We start from the raw sequence: 16083 nt of genomic DNA, 5'->3' as shown, positions 1-16083 counted from the left end.
CTGAGGACTTATATATAAAGACTTATATGTATTACTCCCACAGGGAACAGTATGGAGGAAAAGTATGAAACACCACTTCTTCCCACACCACTTCCCTGGTCCAATTTCCTTCTCTCCTGGCAGCTGCTTTTAACTTTAATGAAAAGCAGGAGGCCTTGATCACTGATTTTCTATGTCACATCTAGTTTCCGACTTAGCACCCTGAAATCAAACCATGTAGCATGCCAATGCCATGTTTGATACCTGTTATCATGAGGTGGGGGAAAATGAGATCAGGAAAATGGCCTGGGAGGAAGGAGTTAGACTTTCCTCACCTTTTTCCACTTCATGAACCTGATTCAGGGCCTCAGTCGGAGTTTTAATTATAAAAAGCAGGAGACCCTGATCATAGATTTCCCATATCAGGTTTAGTTTGTAAAGGTTTCCAGGTCTTCAGTTTTCCACATGTATTTGGATATAGGACGTTAATGCCACCCTGTGGCCAATAGTATTATTGTCCTAAATGTTCTGTTCCATATATACATATGTAAAATTTCTGGAAATGTTTAAGGTAATTGCAGAGTTCAGGGGTGGGAAACAGGCACTCCCCCTCCTGCAAAACAAATATGGGGGAGGCGATGCAAAGATGTGCAATATTTACTTTACTTTCAAATATAAGTGTACTTTATAATGCACCCTAAGATACCTAAGTACATTGTTTTCTTATTGAAAATATAGGAATAAACATCAAAATGATAAATAATAAATGCTGTAGAAAAACAAAATGAAGATTTTATTAACTGGGCTTAGGAAAAGAATATGTGTTTATCTACCTATATACATTCATTCATTCATTCATAGACCTTTATTGGCATAAATCTACCTATATACTAATAGGTTGGCCAAATCTGAGGATAGTTAAATCTGGTTTTTGGAGCTGTGAACGGGCAAGACAGATCTTTCTACAAACCTGAAAAACACCCCAGGTTTGCAGAAAAATGTGAAATCTAAAGAAAATATATTGAAGGGCTTTTTAAAAAACCCAAAGTGATAAACAGTGCCCCTGTAGCTTTAAACCACGGATTCCCTCAGTGGCTGTTGATAGGCAACCACAGCATTCCAAGCTTGGTTCTGTCAGTCAAAGGCAGAGGGAGGGGCAGAGCCCTTTTCAGGCCTGTTTTGGTCTTTGAGGGAGGGCATCAAAGACCTGGCTAAGGTTGCTAGTTCTAAGTTGGGAAATGCCTACGGATTTTGTGGTAGAGTCTGAGGAGGACAGGGTTTGGGCAGGGAAGAGGCCTCAGATGGATGCAATGCTATAAAGCCGCCGTTTTTTTTTTCCCAGGGGGAACACAGCTCTGTCATCTGGAATTCAGTTTTAATTCTGGGAGATCTCCAAGTCCCACTTGGAGGTCCGCAGCCCTAGGCCTGGCAGCAGCCCCTGCATGACTTGATACCACCCAACTTGCAAGACTGAACTACTGTTCAACAACAGCCACCCTATGAGAGCCAGTGGGGTGGAGCAGAGTTTCAGAGTAGGGTCTGGGAGACCCAGGTTTAAATCCCCTTCTTGCTGCGGAAGCTCACTGGATGATTTTGGGCAAGCCACATACATTCAGCCTGACATACCTCACAGGGTTGTTGTGAGGATAAAAAGGAGGAGAGAACAATAATGTAAACTGCTTTGGTCCTCAAAGAGGAAATAGTGTGTGTTTGTGGGGGGGGGGGATACAGATGAAAGTGAGGTGGCACCCAACAAGTCCTTGAGGACTCCTTGCTATGCAAGTGGGCCACAATTTCCCTAGGTAGAGGCTGCCGGGGGGTGGGGATGGCTGTGGAAAGCTTAAGACAGAGGGGCAGATAAATGTAGGTGGGCTGGTGGGTGGGAAGGAGATAAGGTTGCCAACTCCAGGTTAGGAAATTCCTAGAGATTTGGGGCTTGGGGAAGGTAGGGTTTGAAAAAGGGAGGGACCTCAGAGGAATATAATGCCATATAGACTCCATCCTCCAAAGTAGCCGTTTTCTCCAGGGGAAGTGGGGTTGCCAACCTCCAGATGGGGGCTGGAGATCACACAGAATTGCAACTGCTTTTGAGATGACAGTGATCAGTTCCCTTGGAGAAAAGGGCTGCTTTGGAGGGTGGACTCTATGGCATTATACCCTGCTGAGGGCGCTTCCCTCCCCAAATTTCACCCTCCCCAAGGCTTCACTCCCAAATTTCCAGGAATTTCCCAACTTGGAGCTGGCAACTCTAAGAGAGAATTGATATCTGCAGTTGCGAGATCCGTTGTGATGCCAGGAGGCCCCCAGACCCCACCTGGAGGTTGGCAACCCTAGAAGGAAAGAAGGAATCAGAAAAGGGGGAGAGGCTAGGGGGACTTTCAGGAAAGGGGGAAAGAAGAAATAGTGGGGGAGGGAGAAATGAGACACCTCCCGCAAGTCCTTGCAGGTTCCCACTTGTATCTATAAAATCTGTTAAATGAGGATATACTTCATGCGTACTTTCTGACAACATTAAACACTTCAACAGTGTAATCTTCATAAGCAGTAAGCCCCACTGAACTCAGTGGGACTGTTTTTAAGTATGCAATCACAGGATTGGACCACATAGCAAAAGTTGTGGTAACAACAGCGGGATCTGCTACATGTCAGAAACAAGAAGAGTGGGAGACTGTTTTGCGCAAAGGCTTTGGCATCATTTTGGAGCAATAATTTTTAAAAATTGCTGGATTCCCAGTCTGTACCCAAGACAAGGTCCAGCATTTTGCAACACTTGTTTCTTCAAGAGCAAGCCCCAAGGCTTGTTTAGTAATCAACTCGCAGTGTTGCAACACTGAAATGTCTGCCTGTTTTGGAACTTACAGATTTACTTCCAGTAGCGTGAGTTGGCTGTAACAATATTATTTTAATAGCACTGCTTTAAAATATTTCACTCATTTTTAAAGGGAAAATGTTTTATGAGAGATGCTCAACTTTTCTCAGTTTCCCATTATTCCTATTTCAACCCTCAGGGGAGAAAATGCCCAAGCAGGTAATAGTTCTGAACACCACTTTCTTTTTAAATTCAGTGGGCTTTTTGCACATTCCACTGTTGGTATCTTAATAACACCGACTCAGTAGTGGAGGAAATCCATATTGTTTATTTGAATGGTTTTTAGGAGAAGACATTGGATTATGTTACCTTGCATAGAAAAAGTAAAAGTTTACTCCGGTCCCATTGTCTTCCCCAGGGGGCTCCAGTGCTGTTAAACCTCCCAGAACCTCCACCTGTCACTTCTCCTCCCACTGATAAAAAGCCTGTACTGCCAGAAGAGAAACCCAGTTTACAAACTGAACTAACCAAACCAGAAGAGAGGCCACCATTTGCTTCAGGAGGTAAGTCTGGTTGTCTTCATATTGGCAGCCACCTTGCTGAAAAAATGAAGATGTGGTTCAAAGTACTGGATGTTGAAGCTCTCTTGCTATTGCTAGGAGGAAGTGAGTAAAAAGACGACACCATGGAGTTGGATTCCACAACCCATGAATGGAAGGTGCTTTAGGTCATGGTTCTTCCCCACTTTCCCCTCCTCATACTTCTTCTGCCTCATAGCAAGTTGATTTTTGGGGTTGTGGGATACATGGAGTGGAAGCCACCTGGGTTGGTGTGCTGCAGTGAGGAGGGGAGAGAAGTTGCCCTTTCTGCATCTTCCATCAGCAGCTAGATTCGAATCCATTAGCACCTTAAAGACCAACAAGATTTTCAGGGTATAAGCTTATGAGAGTTAAATCTCCCTTAGTCAGATATGAGTTGGAATGGAGATCTCCAAGTCATAGAATCCTAGAGTTGGAAGGGACCACCAGGGTCATCTAGTCCACCCCCCTGCACAATGCAGGACATTCACAACTACCTCCCCTCACACACACCCAGAACCCCTACTCCATGCCCAGAAGATGCCCAAGATGCCCTCCCTCTTATGATCTGCCTAAGGTCATAGAATTAGCATTGCTGACTGATGGCCATCTAGCCTCTGCTTAAAAACCTCCAGTGGAGAGCCCAACACCTCCTGAGGAAGGCCGTTCCACTGGGGAACTGCTGTGGCTGTTAGAAAATTCTTCCTGATGTCTAGACGGAAACTCTTTTGATTTAATTTCAACCTGTTGGTTCCTGTCCGACCTTCTGGGGCAACAGAAAACAACTCCGCACCATCCTCTATATGTCAGCCCTTAAAGTACTTGAAGATGGTTATCATATCCCCTCTCAGTCTTCTCCTCTTCAGGCTAAACATACCCAGCTCCTTCAACCTTTCCTCATCTTTGTTGCCCTCCTCTGGACACATTCCAGCTTGTCTACATCTGGTAGAAAATTCTCCTTAATGTCTAGACAGAATATTTCAACCCATTGGTTCTGCCCCGACCTTCTGGGGCAACAGAAAACAACTCGCCACCATCCTCTATATGACAGCCCTTCAAGCACTTGAACATGGTTATCATATCCCCTCAGTCTTCTCCTCTTCAAACTAAACATACCCAGCTCCTTCAACCTTTCTTCATAGGACTTGGTCTCCATACCCCTCACCATCTTTGTTGCCCTCCTCTGGGCACGTTCCAGCTTGTCTACATCCTTCTTAAATTGTGGGGCCTGAAACTGAACACAATACTCTAGGTGAGGTCTAATCAGTGATAACATCCCTTCATGTGATCTGGACACTTCTGATACAGCCCAAGATCGCATTTGCCTTTGCTACCACATCACACTGCTGACTCATGTTCAGTGTCTGGTCTACTAAAACCCCAAGATCCTTTTCACACACACTACTGCTAAGAGAAGTCTCCCCAGGATGCAGAGTCCTTATATCCTTATATCCCATTCAGAGGGTGGGAGGGGTGTTGCAAAGAAGGAACTCAGGATGCAGAAGTACAATGTGCACAGTAATTAGATTGATTAGAGCAGAGGGGACTTGCATGGGGCCAGAAAATTAGCATCTGTAGTGAGATAAGAATCCTATGCCCTTTTCAGCCCTGGGGGTGAGGTGTTCTGAACTTGTGAATGAACTCAATGAAGAGAGCCTTGAGTCTCAAAAGCTTATACCCCCAAAATCATATTGGTCTCTAAGGTGCTACAGGACTATCTGTTCTACCCCAGACCAATATGGCTGCCCTCTGAAACGTCCATCAGCAGAACTATCTTGACAGAAGAGAGAGGACGAAACAATTTTACCCCCTTCTCCCTTTTTTCCTGCAACCCACCTACCTGCTTGGCTACTACTCTGTGGGGATCTTGCAAACCTAGGAACTACTTTTTGCATGGTTGAAGGAAACTCTGGAGCAGGGGAAGAGAAATAGGGGGAAGCTGGCAGTTGTTGTATCAGTGGATCACTGGATCTAACTCCATGAGTGTAAAATGTTATGTTAAGCTTAGCTAGCAGACCGTCTTGTGCAGAGAGAAAATGGCTGTTTAGGTGCAAGACTAAGCTAGAAGAAAGGCAACACTTGTCACACCATTAGGGCCACTTTGGAAGCATACTCACAATGAGCAGCTACCTCCTACCCGTGGAGCAGTTTTTAAATTGTGTGTGTGTGTGTCAACAAGGCAGTGAATGGCTGATTAAGTGAATAAATGTTAATTGAACAAATTGGCAGTTTGTCCAAAATATTGGGAACGAAGCAAGATTGAAAGCGTTCAGTTTGGCGATGTCAACATTTGCCATTGCAGTTATGGCGCAAGCATGGCTAGCCACTGCACTTCGGCCAAGTTCTTTTGCACTCTGCCATGAACCCTTTTGTTTTATCACATTTATTTTCAACCCAGTTTGCAACTTAGGATATTTGCTGACTGGAGCTATGAAGAAATAATTGTGATTAATGTTAAAAGAATGTGGTAGAGCTATGAGTAGTTATTTTTCTCTGGAATGAAGGGCATACTGTTGGAAATACCATATATATTGCAAGAGATACTATTATAGCTGATATTTTAATACACGCTTCATATTACATAATCTCCTTGATATGCCGCTCACAATAATACCATTCGCAGTATGTTCACAGTAATTAATAGGTGTTTTTTTATCAGTCTGCTTTCTTGTGATAACCTTTTTCCAGTTGAAGTGAACACAAAATGTTGGCAACAACGGACCCTTCTTTAGGGTTGCCAGGTCCCTCTTCACAACCGGTGGGAGGTTTTTGGGGCGGAGTCTGAGGAGGGTGGGGTTTGGGGAGGGGAGGGACTTCAATACCATAGAGTCCAATTGCCAAGGGTGGCCATTTTCTCCAGGTGAACTGATCTCTATTGGCTGGAGATTAGTTGTAATAGCAGGAGATCTCCTGCTACTACCTGGAGGTTGGTAACCCTACCCTTCTTTCTCATAGCCTCCCCTGAACAGCTGCTTTATACATATAATTCATTTTTCATTTCTGCCATAGTTGGAGCCAAAGGTGAAAAAGGGGATCTGGGAGAAAAAGGTGAACGTGGCCCTAAAGGGGATTCTGGAGTTGGTGAACGTCTGCCATCAGGTGGTGCTAAAGGTGATAAGGTAATGGGGTGATCTCTCTTCCTCCTTAGCTATTTTCATTGAAAGACTGCAAAGCCTTTTTCAATATTAGTCATGACTGATGGAATAGACCCCTTCCTTTCTTTCGCTGCATCCTTGGCCCCTCCTCATTATGCTGTGTCCTAGCCTTACCTATGCCACTTCCTATCTTTGAGGTGTCCTTGGACTTTCTGAGAATGTTTGCAGGTTTGGATGCCTTTAATTTTGTTCTGCGGGCATGTAGAAAATCATGTTTTTTAAAAGAACAGCTAAGTGACACATAACCCAAACTGCTCACTTTCTACTGAACTCTGCAGGGAACCTTAAGCTGCTATAATTCTGTATGGATTTGTTGGGGGGGGGAGAGAAACTAGACTGGCACCAGCACAGAGATAAAAAAACATTTGGAAGGAGAAGAATGGGTGGGAGGTTGATGCCATGACCAAAAGCAGTTGGAACCATTACTCCAGCTCATACACATATTTGGCAGCTGACCACATGTGAATTCATTTCTTCCAACCATTTCTTTCCATGCTTTTAAGGCAGGGGTCCCCAGAGTTCTGGAGAATGTGAGCTCCTTTTAAATTCTGGCACAGGGTGGTGGGTTCTGCCACAAGACGTGGAGCCAACCACAAAATTTCAGGAAATTAGGTTATGCATAATTCCAACAGTAAAACTTCATTATTTCAGGCAGAAGCTCTGCTTAACAGAATGGCTTTAAAAATAAACATATTGTTTAAAAATATGTTCTTGCATGCACATCTTACCTTCTGTAACACAGTGAAGATGCTCGTGCTGTGGTGGTAGCTGCTGCCGAAAGCAGCGTTCTTTTTAATCTTTTTAATCTTTTAATCTTCTCAACCAATCATATTTCTAATAGCTAATCAGAATCAGTGCTGAGCAAAAGCCTCACTTGGCCCTGCCCACTTTCTAAAAGCTCTTGACAAGCTCCAGAAAAGATATCTATGGACATCATGGCACCTATGAGTGCCATGTTGGGGACCCCATGTTGTATGGTGAACGCATGCATTTTGAGAGGCAGCTGCAAGCAATCTGGAGAACAGTTTTCTCAGAGGTCCTGCTTTGCCATAAAGAGGTGGAAGGTTAGTCTGACTGTAGCATGTGGCAGAAAGAGAATTGTAGTAAAGCATGAAATTAGGAAGAGAGAAGCTTCCTTTGTAGGTTATGCTACATTCCCTTATTGAGACTCTGCTTGCAGTGCATTTACCATGAAGGTTTTTTAAAGCTCTAAATCTGTGGGAGAGAAAATGTGCATTCTTTGTAATAAGTAATATTAGTTAATTCACCCTTTAGCATACTGATCATGAATGCATTGTGTTTATAGTCTCATTTTCTTTGCCACAAAAAATAATCCCCCCCTTTTGCTTTATATAGATAATGCAATCTCATGTTGCTGTTTATTTGACTAAGTATTAATATGATAAGTACTGGAAAATGTTTTTTCTTGCAGGGAGAGAAAGGAGAGCTGGGTGTTAAGGTAAGCACATCTCCTAAATTTTGGCTTTTAAAAGATATTTGTAGGAGTACTGTGGTGGGGATTTACTTGGGGCAGACAGTGGCTTAGATCAATGTTGTCTATATGACTGAAAGCTCATTCCTGAAAGCCGCAGCGGCTGAGGTTGGCACACCTGCGGCACCTCCAAGGAGGTTTTGTGGCCGATGTGGGGGGGAGGTTTTTTTTTTTAAAAAAAACCCTGAAAATGGGGGGAAAGGCCCTATAGCAAACAGTGATTCTGCACCACCAAAAAGGGGGCACAGCAACACCGTTGCATTAGGGGGCATTCCCAGGCGGAAAGGGGTTAGGAAGCTGCCTACCAGCAGCTCCTCCCTTCAGAGGAGGTTCATCCCATCCACAGTGTAACCCCAAAGCTTATTTTATTGGGCTTAATTCCATGCCACCCAACTTCCTGTCTATCGTGGTTCTAGTCCCACATGCTCCAGGGGAGGAACCTTTCCTAACTTCAGAGGGTGCGAAGCTGAACTCAGTTAATGAGAAGGTTTTTTAAAAAAAATAAACGTATCCCTAAGTGTATTTTATTCTCTGCAGTAAGCTCAGAGGAGGGACGTTCAGACCTTTTACTAAGGGGTTCCAGTCTTTATATTCTGGATTTCAGCCCAGCACAGTATTTTAAATTTTGGTAGAGGTTTTTGCAGGGAGGGAAATAATAATAACACTAAATAGTTGTTACTGAGTTCCAGGTGGTGCAAGAATTGACCTGTCGGCACAAGCTTTTAGAAATCAAACCACTGAGTTGGCATGGCAAGGTTGTGTTTTGCCTTGGAAATGTTTGGATGGAACTGGTGGGTGGGAATCAGGGTTGCCAGCTCCAGGTTGGGAAATACCTGGAGATTTTGGGGAGTGGAGCCTGAGGAGGGTGGGGTTTGGGGAGAGGAGGGACTTCATTGTGGTATAATGCCAGAGTCCACCTTCCAAAGTGGCCATTTTCTCCAGGTGAACTGATCTCTGTCACCTGCAGATCGGGTGTAATAGCAAGAGATCTCCGGCCACCACCTCAGTGTTGGCAACCCTAGTGGCTGGCTGTGCAAAACTGGATATGCTGTTATTGACAAGGAAGTCTGTAACAATCAGTCTATGTACCAAACACTGTGGGAGGATGTTTTCTTGGACCCAGGGCCACAATCTAAGGTTTTGATGCTGAACTGCCTGTACTGATTAATTTAAAAATGGAAGTGGGTGTGGGGTTGAAACAAGGGAGGTGAAAAGTGTACATATGATTACTTCTCTATTGGTATGTAAGACAGGGAAGCTGGAAGGTCTGTCATAGCAAATAAAGGCAAGAAAGTGAGTTGGTGCTTCACATCCTTCATCCTCCAAAATCTCAAAAATAAATGGCATCTGACTTGTTTTTATCTTACATATTTTCCCCTCACCTTTAGGGAAATGCAGGCTTTGGGTATCCAGGCTCTAAAGGACAGAAAGGCGAACCAGGTGCGCAAGGATCTCCAGGCCCTGCTGGCCCCCCTGGCCCTCCTGGGACTGTTGTGCAAAGCCCTGATGGCTCTGTTATAGAGCAGGTTGCTGGGCCTCCAGGACCCACAGGCCCACCAGGGCTGCCTGGGAAAGATGGTTTACCTGGAAAGGATGGAGAGCCCGTAAGTAAACTTCTAAAGCAGTGGCTAATAGGGGCAGGACTTTATGTGTGTGTGTGTGTTAAGTGCCATCAAGTCGCTTCCGACTCATGGCGACCCTATGAATGAAAGTCCTCCAAAATGTCCTATCTTTGACAGCCTTGCTCAGATCTTGCAAATTGAGGGTTGTGGCTTCCTTTATTGAGTCAGTCCATCTCTTGTTGGGTCTTCCTCTTTTCCTGCTGCCCTTTATAAAGGACTTTATACTCCTCAGTTTTCCGGAGGGGGGCATGGATCTCAACATGGCCCAGGCACATACTGAGTAATCTATGTGGAATTATTCGAATAGGAAATTATTTATATGTCCATATTTTACCTGTCATCAACAATTAATCACGTTGTTTAAAAATATAATTTCCCCATTTGTAATCATCTGAATTTCAATCAAAGAACAAGGACTCTGTAAGGTGAAAGAAAAGCTGTCATGAACTGAGACAATTAGAGTAAACAAGTGGGAACCTGAAAGAAACTTGCAGGGAAGGGGCATCCCATTCCCCCTGCCTTTCCTTCCTACCCTCTCCCCACCCCATCCTCACTGCTCTCTTCTGTCAGTGTGGCTCCAATCTGCAGATTTAAGTATCCACAGATGGGGCCACACTTGACTATTAGAATATATGATGTTTCATTTGTGTATGAAAGGAAATACTTCCTCTCCCTCTCTCTTTTCCTCAATGTCTTATTCATTTGATTATGTGATAAATTAATATCTGAATGCACAGATACTGGTGGCTTGTTTCAACTGATGGCCCATATTGTGGAGAGGAATGAAAGGTGGTTGGAAAAATTTTCCTGCAAGGATTAATTAGCTCATTGCTACTCTCCACTGAAGGGAGAGAGACATGAATAAATTAATAGTAATAGTTTCACTCAAGTACCTGTTTACATTCTTCAGGTCCTCCAGATCAGCCAGCCAGATCTTTTAGAAATAAGAGGAATGTGTGTATGAGAGAGAGCGTTCAGCTACTTGCTTATTACCAATGTGTTGTTTGGATTAACATTATTATAGTAGGGATTGCAGAGGTGCAAATCATTTGAACTCTTTAAATCCTTACTATGAATATAAAATATCTCTAGCTCCAACTCTGGAAGGTCTTAGGGACCGAAAAGCAGAGTAAAAGTATTCTAAATAAAATAAATAATGGATTGCAGACAAAAACCTTGTGCCAGAGTTTCAGATGCTGCATCTCTGGAAATTCTAAAGTGTGATTGATTCTCATCTATCCAGTCTCTGCTAGTAAAGTAATGTCTCATCAGCTCTCAACTCATTGCTAGATTATTATCCAAATGTTTCCTTCTTCTTTGATCAAATGTTACAAATGCTTTTGCTTTTCTTGCCGTGTGCTCTGTTCTTTCAGGTGAGCTGTGGCTTTACACGTGCTGTCTCTCCTGACTGTGTTTCTTTTCTTGGTGGCGGGGAGGGGGATCTACCTTGTTGTTCCTGCTTCATTCCCTACAACTTGATCTTTTTGGGAGCCTTTTTTCATCATGTCCTCCCTTCCTCATTTCTTACTGAGTGTCTTTGTTTTCTGTCATTCTACATGTTTGTGCAACCACACCCCCAAATTATGTTCACTCTAGACAGAGACAGACCCAAAAACATTCTTCCTGTTCTTTGTAAAAGTTACATGAACCCATGATCTTACTTTCCCTGGTTGTCATAGCCAAATCCCTTGTAATTGTTTAGGAGGCACCAAGGAATGTGGGCCTGGAACTTGTGGGAGTAGCTTCAAATGACAGATAGTCACTAAGTTACTCAAGATGGAAAAGTTGGGCAGCTGCTAACCTCCTATGTTGTATTCATATTAGGGGGATCCTGGTGAAGATGGAAAACCAGTAAGTTTGTGTCTCACTTTTTAAAGATAAACTCTTTATGTCCAATTGATATACCTGTAGAGTACTGTTGGTCAATAGTTTCCTGAAAAATCTTAGCATCAGGGATCAGAGAAACTGTTGTGCTGTCCAGTTTTTGATGTACATTTATCTGCTGAGTCAGTGAATCCTTGTGGGTGAGGGAGAGGATTTGATCAAAGTATGTGTATATGGGTGTGTGTGCAGGGAGGGGGGTTCTGCCTGGTTTTACACATAAATTATCAGACTAGTTTATTAATACTGTTCGTGTACCTTGAAATAAATACCAGCTCACCAGTTCGGTTCATCCACTGAGAGACTGTAATGCTTAGGCATTAACACTCAGTTAAGGTATTTAATCCTTAATGAATATGTATTGCACTCAATACTATGGACATTGTCCACCACTTCCAGTCCTGAAGCAGAATATACAGGAGGCGGTTGCCATAGGGCTAAATAGAGCCCTTTTACACTGCACTGTAGCCGACCATTACCTGGAGTGGGAGGCCTTTGTATACCAGCCAACTTATTCCTTCCCAGGGCTGTGCACATAAGCCACTGAAAGCCAGCATGGTGTAGTGGTAAAGAGCATTGGACTCTAATCTGATGGAAGGAAAATTATGCCGATGTAGGCAGGACCTTTGAAAATTCTAGTAAATGTTGGTATTGTGATTCAGCTGGCGCAGATTTTCTACACATGTGGTGGAGCTGCAGTAGAGCCCAAACATATTGGAGGAAAGTGATTGAAATCACTTCCAACGGTCTTGAAATTGTTATTCCAGTAAGACCAGAAACAATTTTATTACATTACTTTCCAGACAAACCAAAGGATATTCAAGTTATGTTTCTCCATGTGTTAACAGCTGCTAGAACAAATTTTGCGAGAAACTGGAAAAGCAATAAATTCCCTGACTTAAATAATTGGCTCAACAAGGTTAAAGAAACCTATGTTTTAATTAAGCTGACGTACTATAATAACGATAAAAATACAGAAGAACTTGATGCTCGCTGGAATTCAACAATTTTAAGGATGGAGAAAGCATTCTAATGTGTAAATTGTAGAGAGGGAGTGATATAATAATAAGGCAGATTTTAGTTAAATAGACAAATAGAGTATTATTTGATTAAGTGCTATGGGTATTTTAGTTATATTATCGCTGTTTTAGTTTAGTTTTTGTTTTTTAAAATAATTTGTATCACCAGTATTTGATTTTTTAAAGTAATGTTATATCTAGGTCCCCCCCCTTTTTCTTTTATTGTAAGATTAAATGTTTCTAATAAATTTTTTAAAAATGAAAATGTACACCTTCCTGCCCAGATGACATGCAAATGTATTTGGACAGCATTATTCTATAAAAAAGATCGTAGCAAAGCAGGTTTAGGAAACACTGGAGAAAAACAAGGGAAAACCTGGAAAGTGGATTATTGGAAGACAGTGTTGTATTGCTGCAGTTTACATGCAGTCTCTGGCAGTTTTGACACAGGTTATTTGGCTCAGGTTTCTTGCTGTTTGGAAGTGGGTCTTTTTACTGCTTCTCCACAACATTGTGGCACATCTGTGCACAAACACACCCATTTTGCCATGTTTTCTCCAATATTTCTTAAACGGGCTTTGCTGTGAAGTTTGGGGAAGGATTGCAGCAAAGCCTGGAAGGCTGCCATGTGGGTGGAAAAGTTTGGATTTTACCAGTCCAAACTGGGCACATGGCAGCCATTTCCCCCGCCCCTGTCTCTACAACCATCATCTCCTCTCCCCACCCCAGGGGCACCTTTTCTTTTCTTAATTAGCAAGTGAATATCATTATAACTATCTGTAAATCAGCTTTTCTGGTTTTTTAAAGATAAGTCTATAGCTCCTTTCATTGTAAAGACAGTAAATGGAAATAAATGGAAATACCTGCAATAAAAAGGGCTGTAAAAGACTTCTTAAAAAGATTTACTTTTTAAGAAACTTAAATCTGGGGGTTGAGAGAAACTGAGCCACAGCTCCCAATGCCCCTCCAACCCGGAAACGCCCCCTCTATCAACAGCGTTGCTGCGCCAGGTTTTTCCTGGCACAGCATCGCTGTTTTCAATGGGGCTTCTCTTTCCCCCCCCCCCCCCCATTTTTGAATTTTTGTCTTTTTGAAGGGGTTTTTAAGCTCTGCAGTGGCCGGGAAACCTCTTTGAAGGTAACGCGGCTGCACCTTGGCCATGCCGTCGCTGGCCGCTGCAAGGCTCAGGAATGAGCTGTGTGGGGAAACCTGCCATGTGGAAGCCCCATTGCCACTTTGGCCTATCAGCTGCACCATCAACAGGCTGCACCATCAACAGGGAGATTTGGCTGCACCATCAACAGGGAGACGATACAAGCCTCTGTCCCCACGTGGAAAACGCCTTTGTCAGGAGCAGCTGGCTTAAAAGGGTCAGACATTCACCTTGTTATTAATTCAGAAGTTGAAACCAAAACAAGTGCAATTATATAAATAGATCTTCTAGCTGGCCTTCTTAACTAAGTTTCTTGATAAGTGAAAGAGCCCCAAAGAATATGGCAGGCTACGAACATCACACATATTTGTAGGTGTTCATGTTCAGTTTAGCACCACATGCTCAGATGAAATTGGGCTAGTCTCTGCTGTGTACAGTGGGTGCGAAGTAAGCTTAGCCGCTCCAGAATGTTACTGTGATGTGGATATACTCCAATTTAAATCTTTTGCTATTAAATTTTTAAAAGACTGTGGGATAAGACCTGTGTATAACATCCCGTTCCTGAGCCCAGCGGCATCCGGGGACAGCATGGTCAGGGTGCCGCTGCAGTGCCTCCAAAAAGGTTTGGAGGTTGCCATGAGCAGGAAAAAGGGCCATTTATCTGTTAAAAATAAAAATTGTGGTGGGGGGGGAAGACCCATAGACTAAAGCGATGCTGTGCAAGCAAAAACTTGGCACAGCACTGCTGAGGCGGAGGGGACGTTTCCAGACTGGAGGGGGTTAAGAAGCTGCAGCTTCTGGCAGCTTCGCCCCCCCCAACACCCCAGGAATGCCCCCCAAGCTGGCGTCCCAGGGCTGCACTGCTGTGGCAGTCCACAGAGGCCGATGTGAGCACCCCAACGCCGGCGTCCGTGCCAGTCTCGGCGGTGCAAGCGACACAGGCACTGACGCAAGTGGCACGGATGCCGGCGCGGCCACTTGCGCACCTCCTATGGACTTTTGGCCATAGGGTTCAGGAATGGGCTGCCAGTTGCCTTTAGAAATAGACTATTTTTTTTGTTTTATAATGGTCTTAAAACATAAAACCCAGTGTTAAAAAGGACAGGGAATCTTATGGCACCTTCAGTGGGATAAGTTCCCACAAATATGTTTGCTATTTTGTCTGTAATGAACTAAGACAGCGAACCCTCTGGGAAGTTAAAACTGCTAATGATACTCTAGAGTACATGGCTTGTAGTGTTTTATTAAAAAAATAAATTTTATGCCACTTATGGGATCAATCACAAAAGGGGTTCTAACCTCAGAAATATATCAGAAGTGGGGGAACAAAGGTAGGCAAACCAAAATAATAAACATTCCAAATCGTTCATTAGATAGAATTTATAATGATGTATAAACACATTTCTATTGAAATGCCTTCACAGCTTCTTTCGCCACAAATGAGCAATCGCAATAGTCAAAGTGACTATGCATAAGATATGTGGTACTTCTTGGCAGAGCTTAGTCTTAGCAGAATCTCACTATGTTCTAACTGATCTTGAGGCAACTGATCTTGATGCAAAGGCAGCTGGCAGTACAGCTGTTCTTTTGGGGCATTGCGTCTTGGTGTGACTTTCATTTCCCCAACACAGTATATGCAATTATATTTGTGTCTGCATGTCTAAAAAAGGCTTTACAGTTGCTTCTGTATGGCTCTTCTGTGATCACCCAGGCCTGGCCTGATCACTTATTTGTTCCTTGTACAGGGTGATGTTGGCCCTCAAGGGTTCCCTGGGACACCTGGGGAGCCTGGACAGAAAGGAGAAAAGGTATGAGCATCATACTTTCAGCTTTATTTATTTGTTTACAATATTTGCATGTTGCTTTTCAACCATAATGGTTCTCAAAGAGTTTCATAACAATTAATAATTATAATAATAATGCAATTAAAATTATATCATTAAAACAAGGTAAAGGTAAGGGTAGTCCCCTGTACAAGCACCAGGTCATTACAGACCCATGGGGTGACATCACATCCCGACATTTACTATGCAGGTTATGTTTATAGGGTGGTTGTCTACACTTTACTCATTTTACTACCTCGGAAAGATGGAAGGCTGAGTCAACCTTCAGCCAGCTAGCTGAAACTGACTTCCATTGGGATCAAACTCTGGTAATGAGCAGAGCTTAGACTGCAGTACTGCATCTTACCACTCTGCACCACAGGGCAAAATATTAAATACTGGACAGTTTCTGAGGGACAGTTTCTGCAGCCAATGTTCTCAGCCCTGTAATTTCTCTCTCTGTCCCTAGGGTGATACAGGGGTTGGTGCACAAGGTCCCCCCGGTCCACCAGGACCCCCTGGGCTACCAGGATTCAGTTCTAAACTGGACAAGTTGGTGAGTACTAAATGGT

General features: G+C 43.4%; 1 protein-coding gene across 1 annotated transcript in view; it reads left to right on the top strand.

Moving 5' to 3' along the window:
• The window catches only part of COL18A1 (collagen type XVIII alpha 1 chain), a 112362-nt gene that overhangs the window by 48882 nt on the left and 47397 nt on the right, over window positions 1-16083 (top strand). Inside the window, exons 5-11 of the mRNA XM_056850994.1 lie at window positions 3207-3351; window positions 6376-6485; window positions 7954-7980; window positions 9402-9617; window positions 11460-11486; window positions 15434-15496; window positions 15981-16067. Of these exons, the coding sequence (XP_056706972.1) occupies window positions 3207-3351; window positions 6376-6485; window positions 7954-7980; window positions 9402-9617; window positions 11460-11486; window positions 15434-15496; window positions 15981-16067 (675 nt within the window). The remainder of the gene's footprint in view (window positions 1-3206; window positions 3352-6375; window positions 6486-7953; window positions 7981-9401; window positions 9618-11459; window positions 11487-15433; window positions 15497-15980; window positions 16068-16083) is intronic.

The sequence above is a fragment of the Euleptes europaea genome, chromosome 6 (genome assembly GCF_029931775.1).
Source record: "Euleptes europaea isolate rEulEur1 chromosome 6, rEulEur1.hap1, whole genome shotgun sequence".
Lineage (NCBI taxonomy): Eukaryota > Metazoa > Chordata > Lepidosauria > Squamata > Sphaerodactylidae > Euleptes > Euleptes europaea.
Note: the sequence above shows the minus strand (reverse complement) of the source record. Positions and strands in the feature narration are given on the sequence as shown.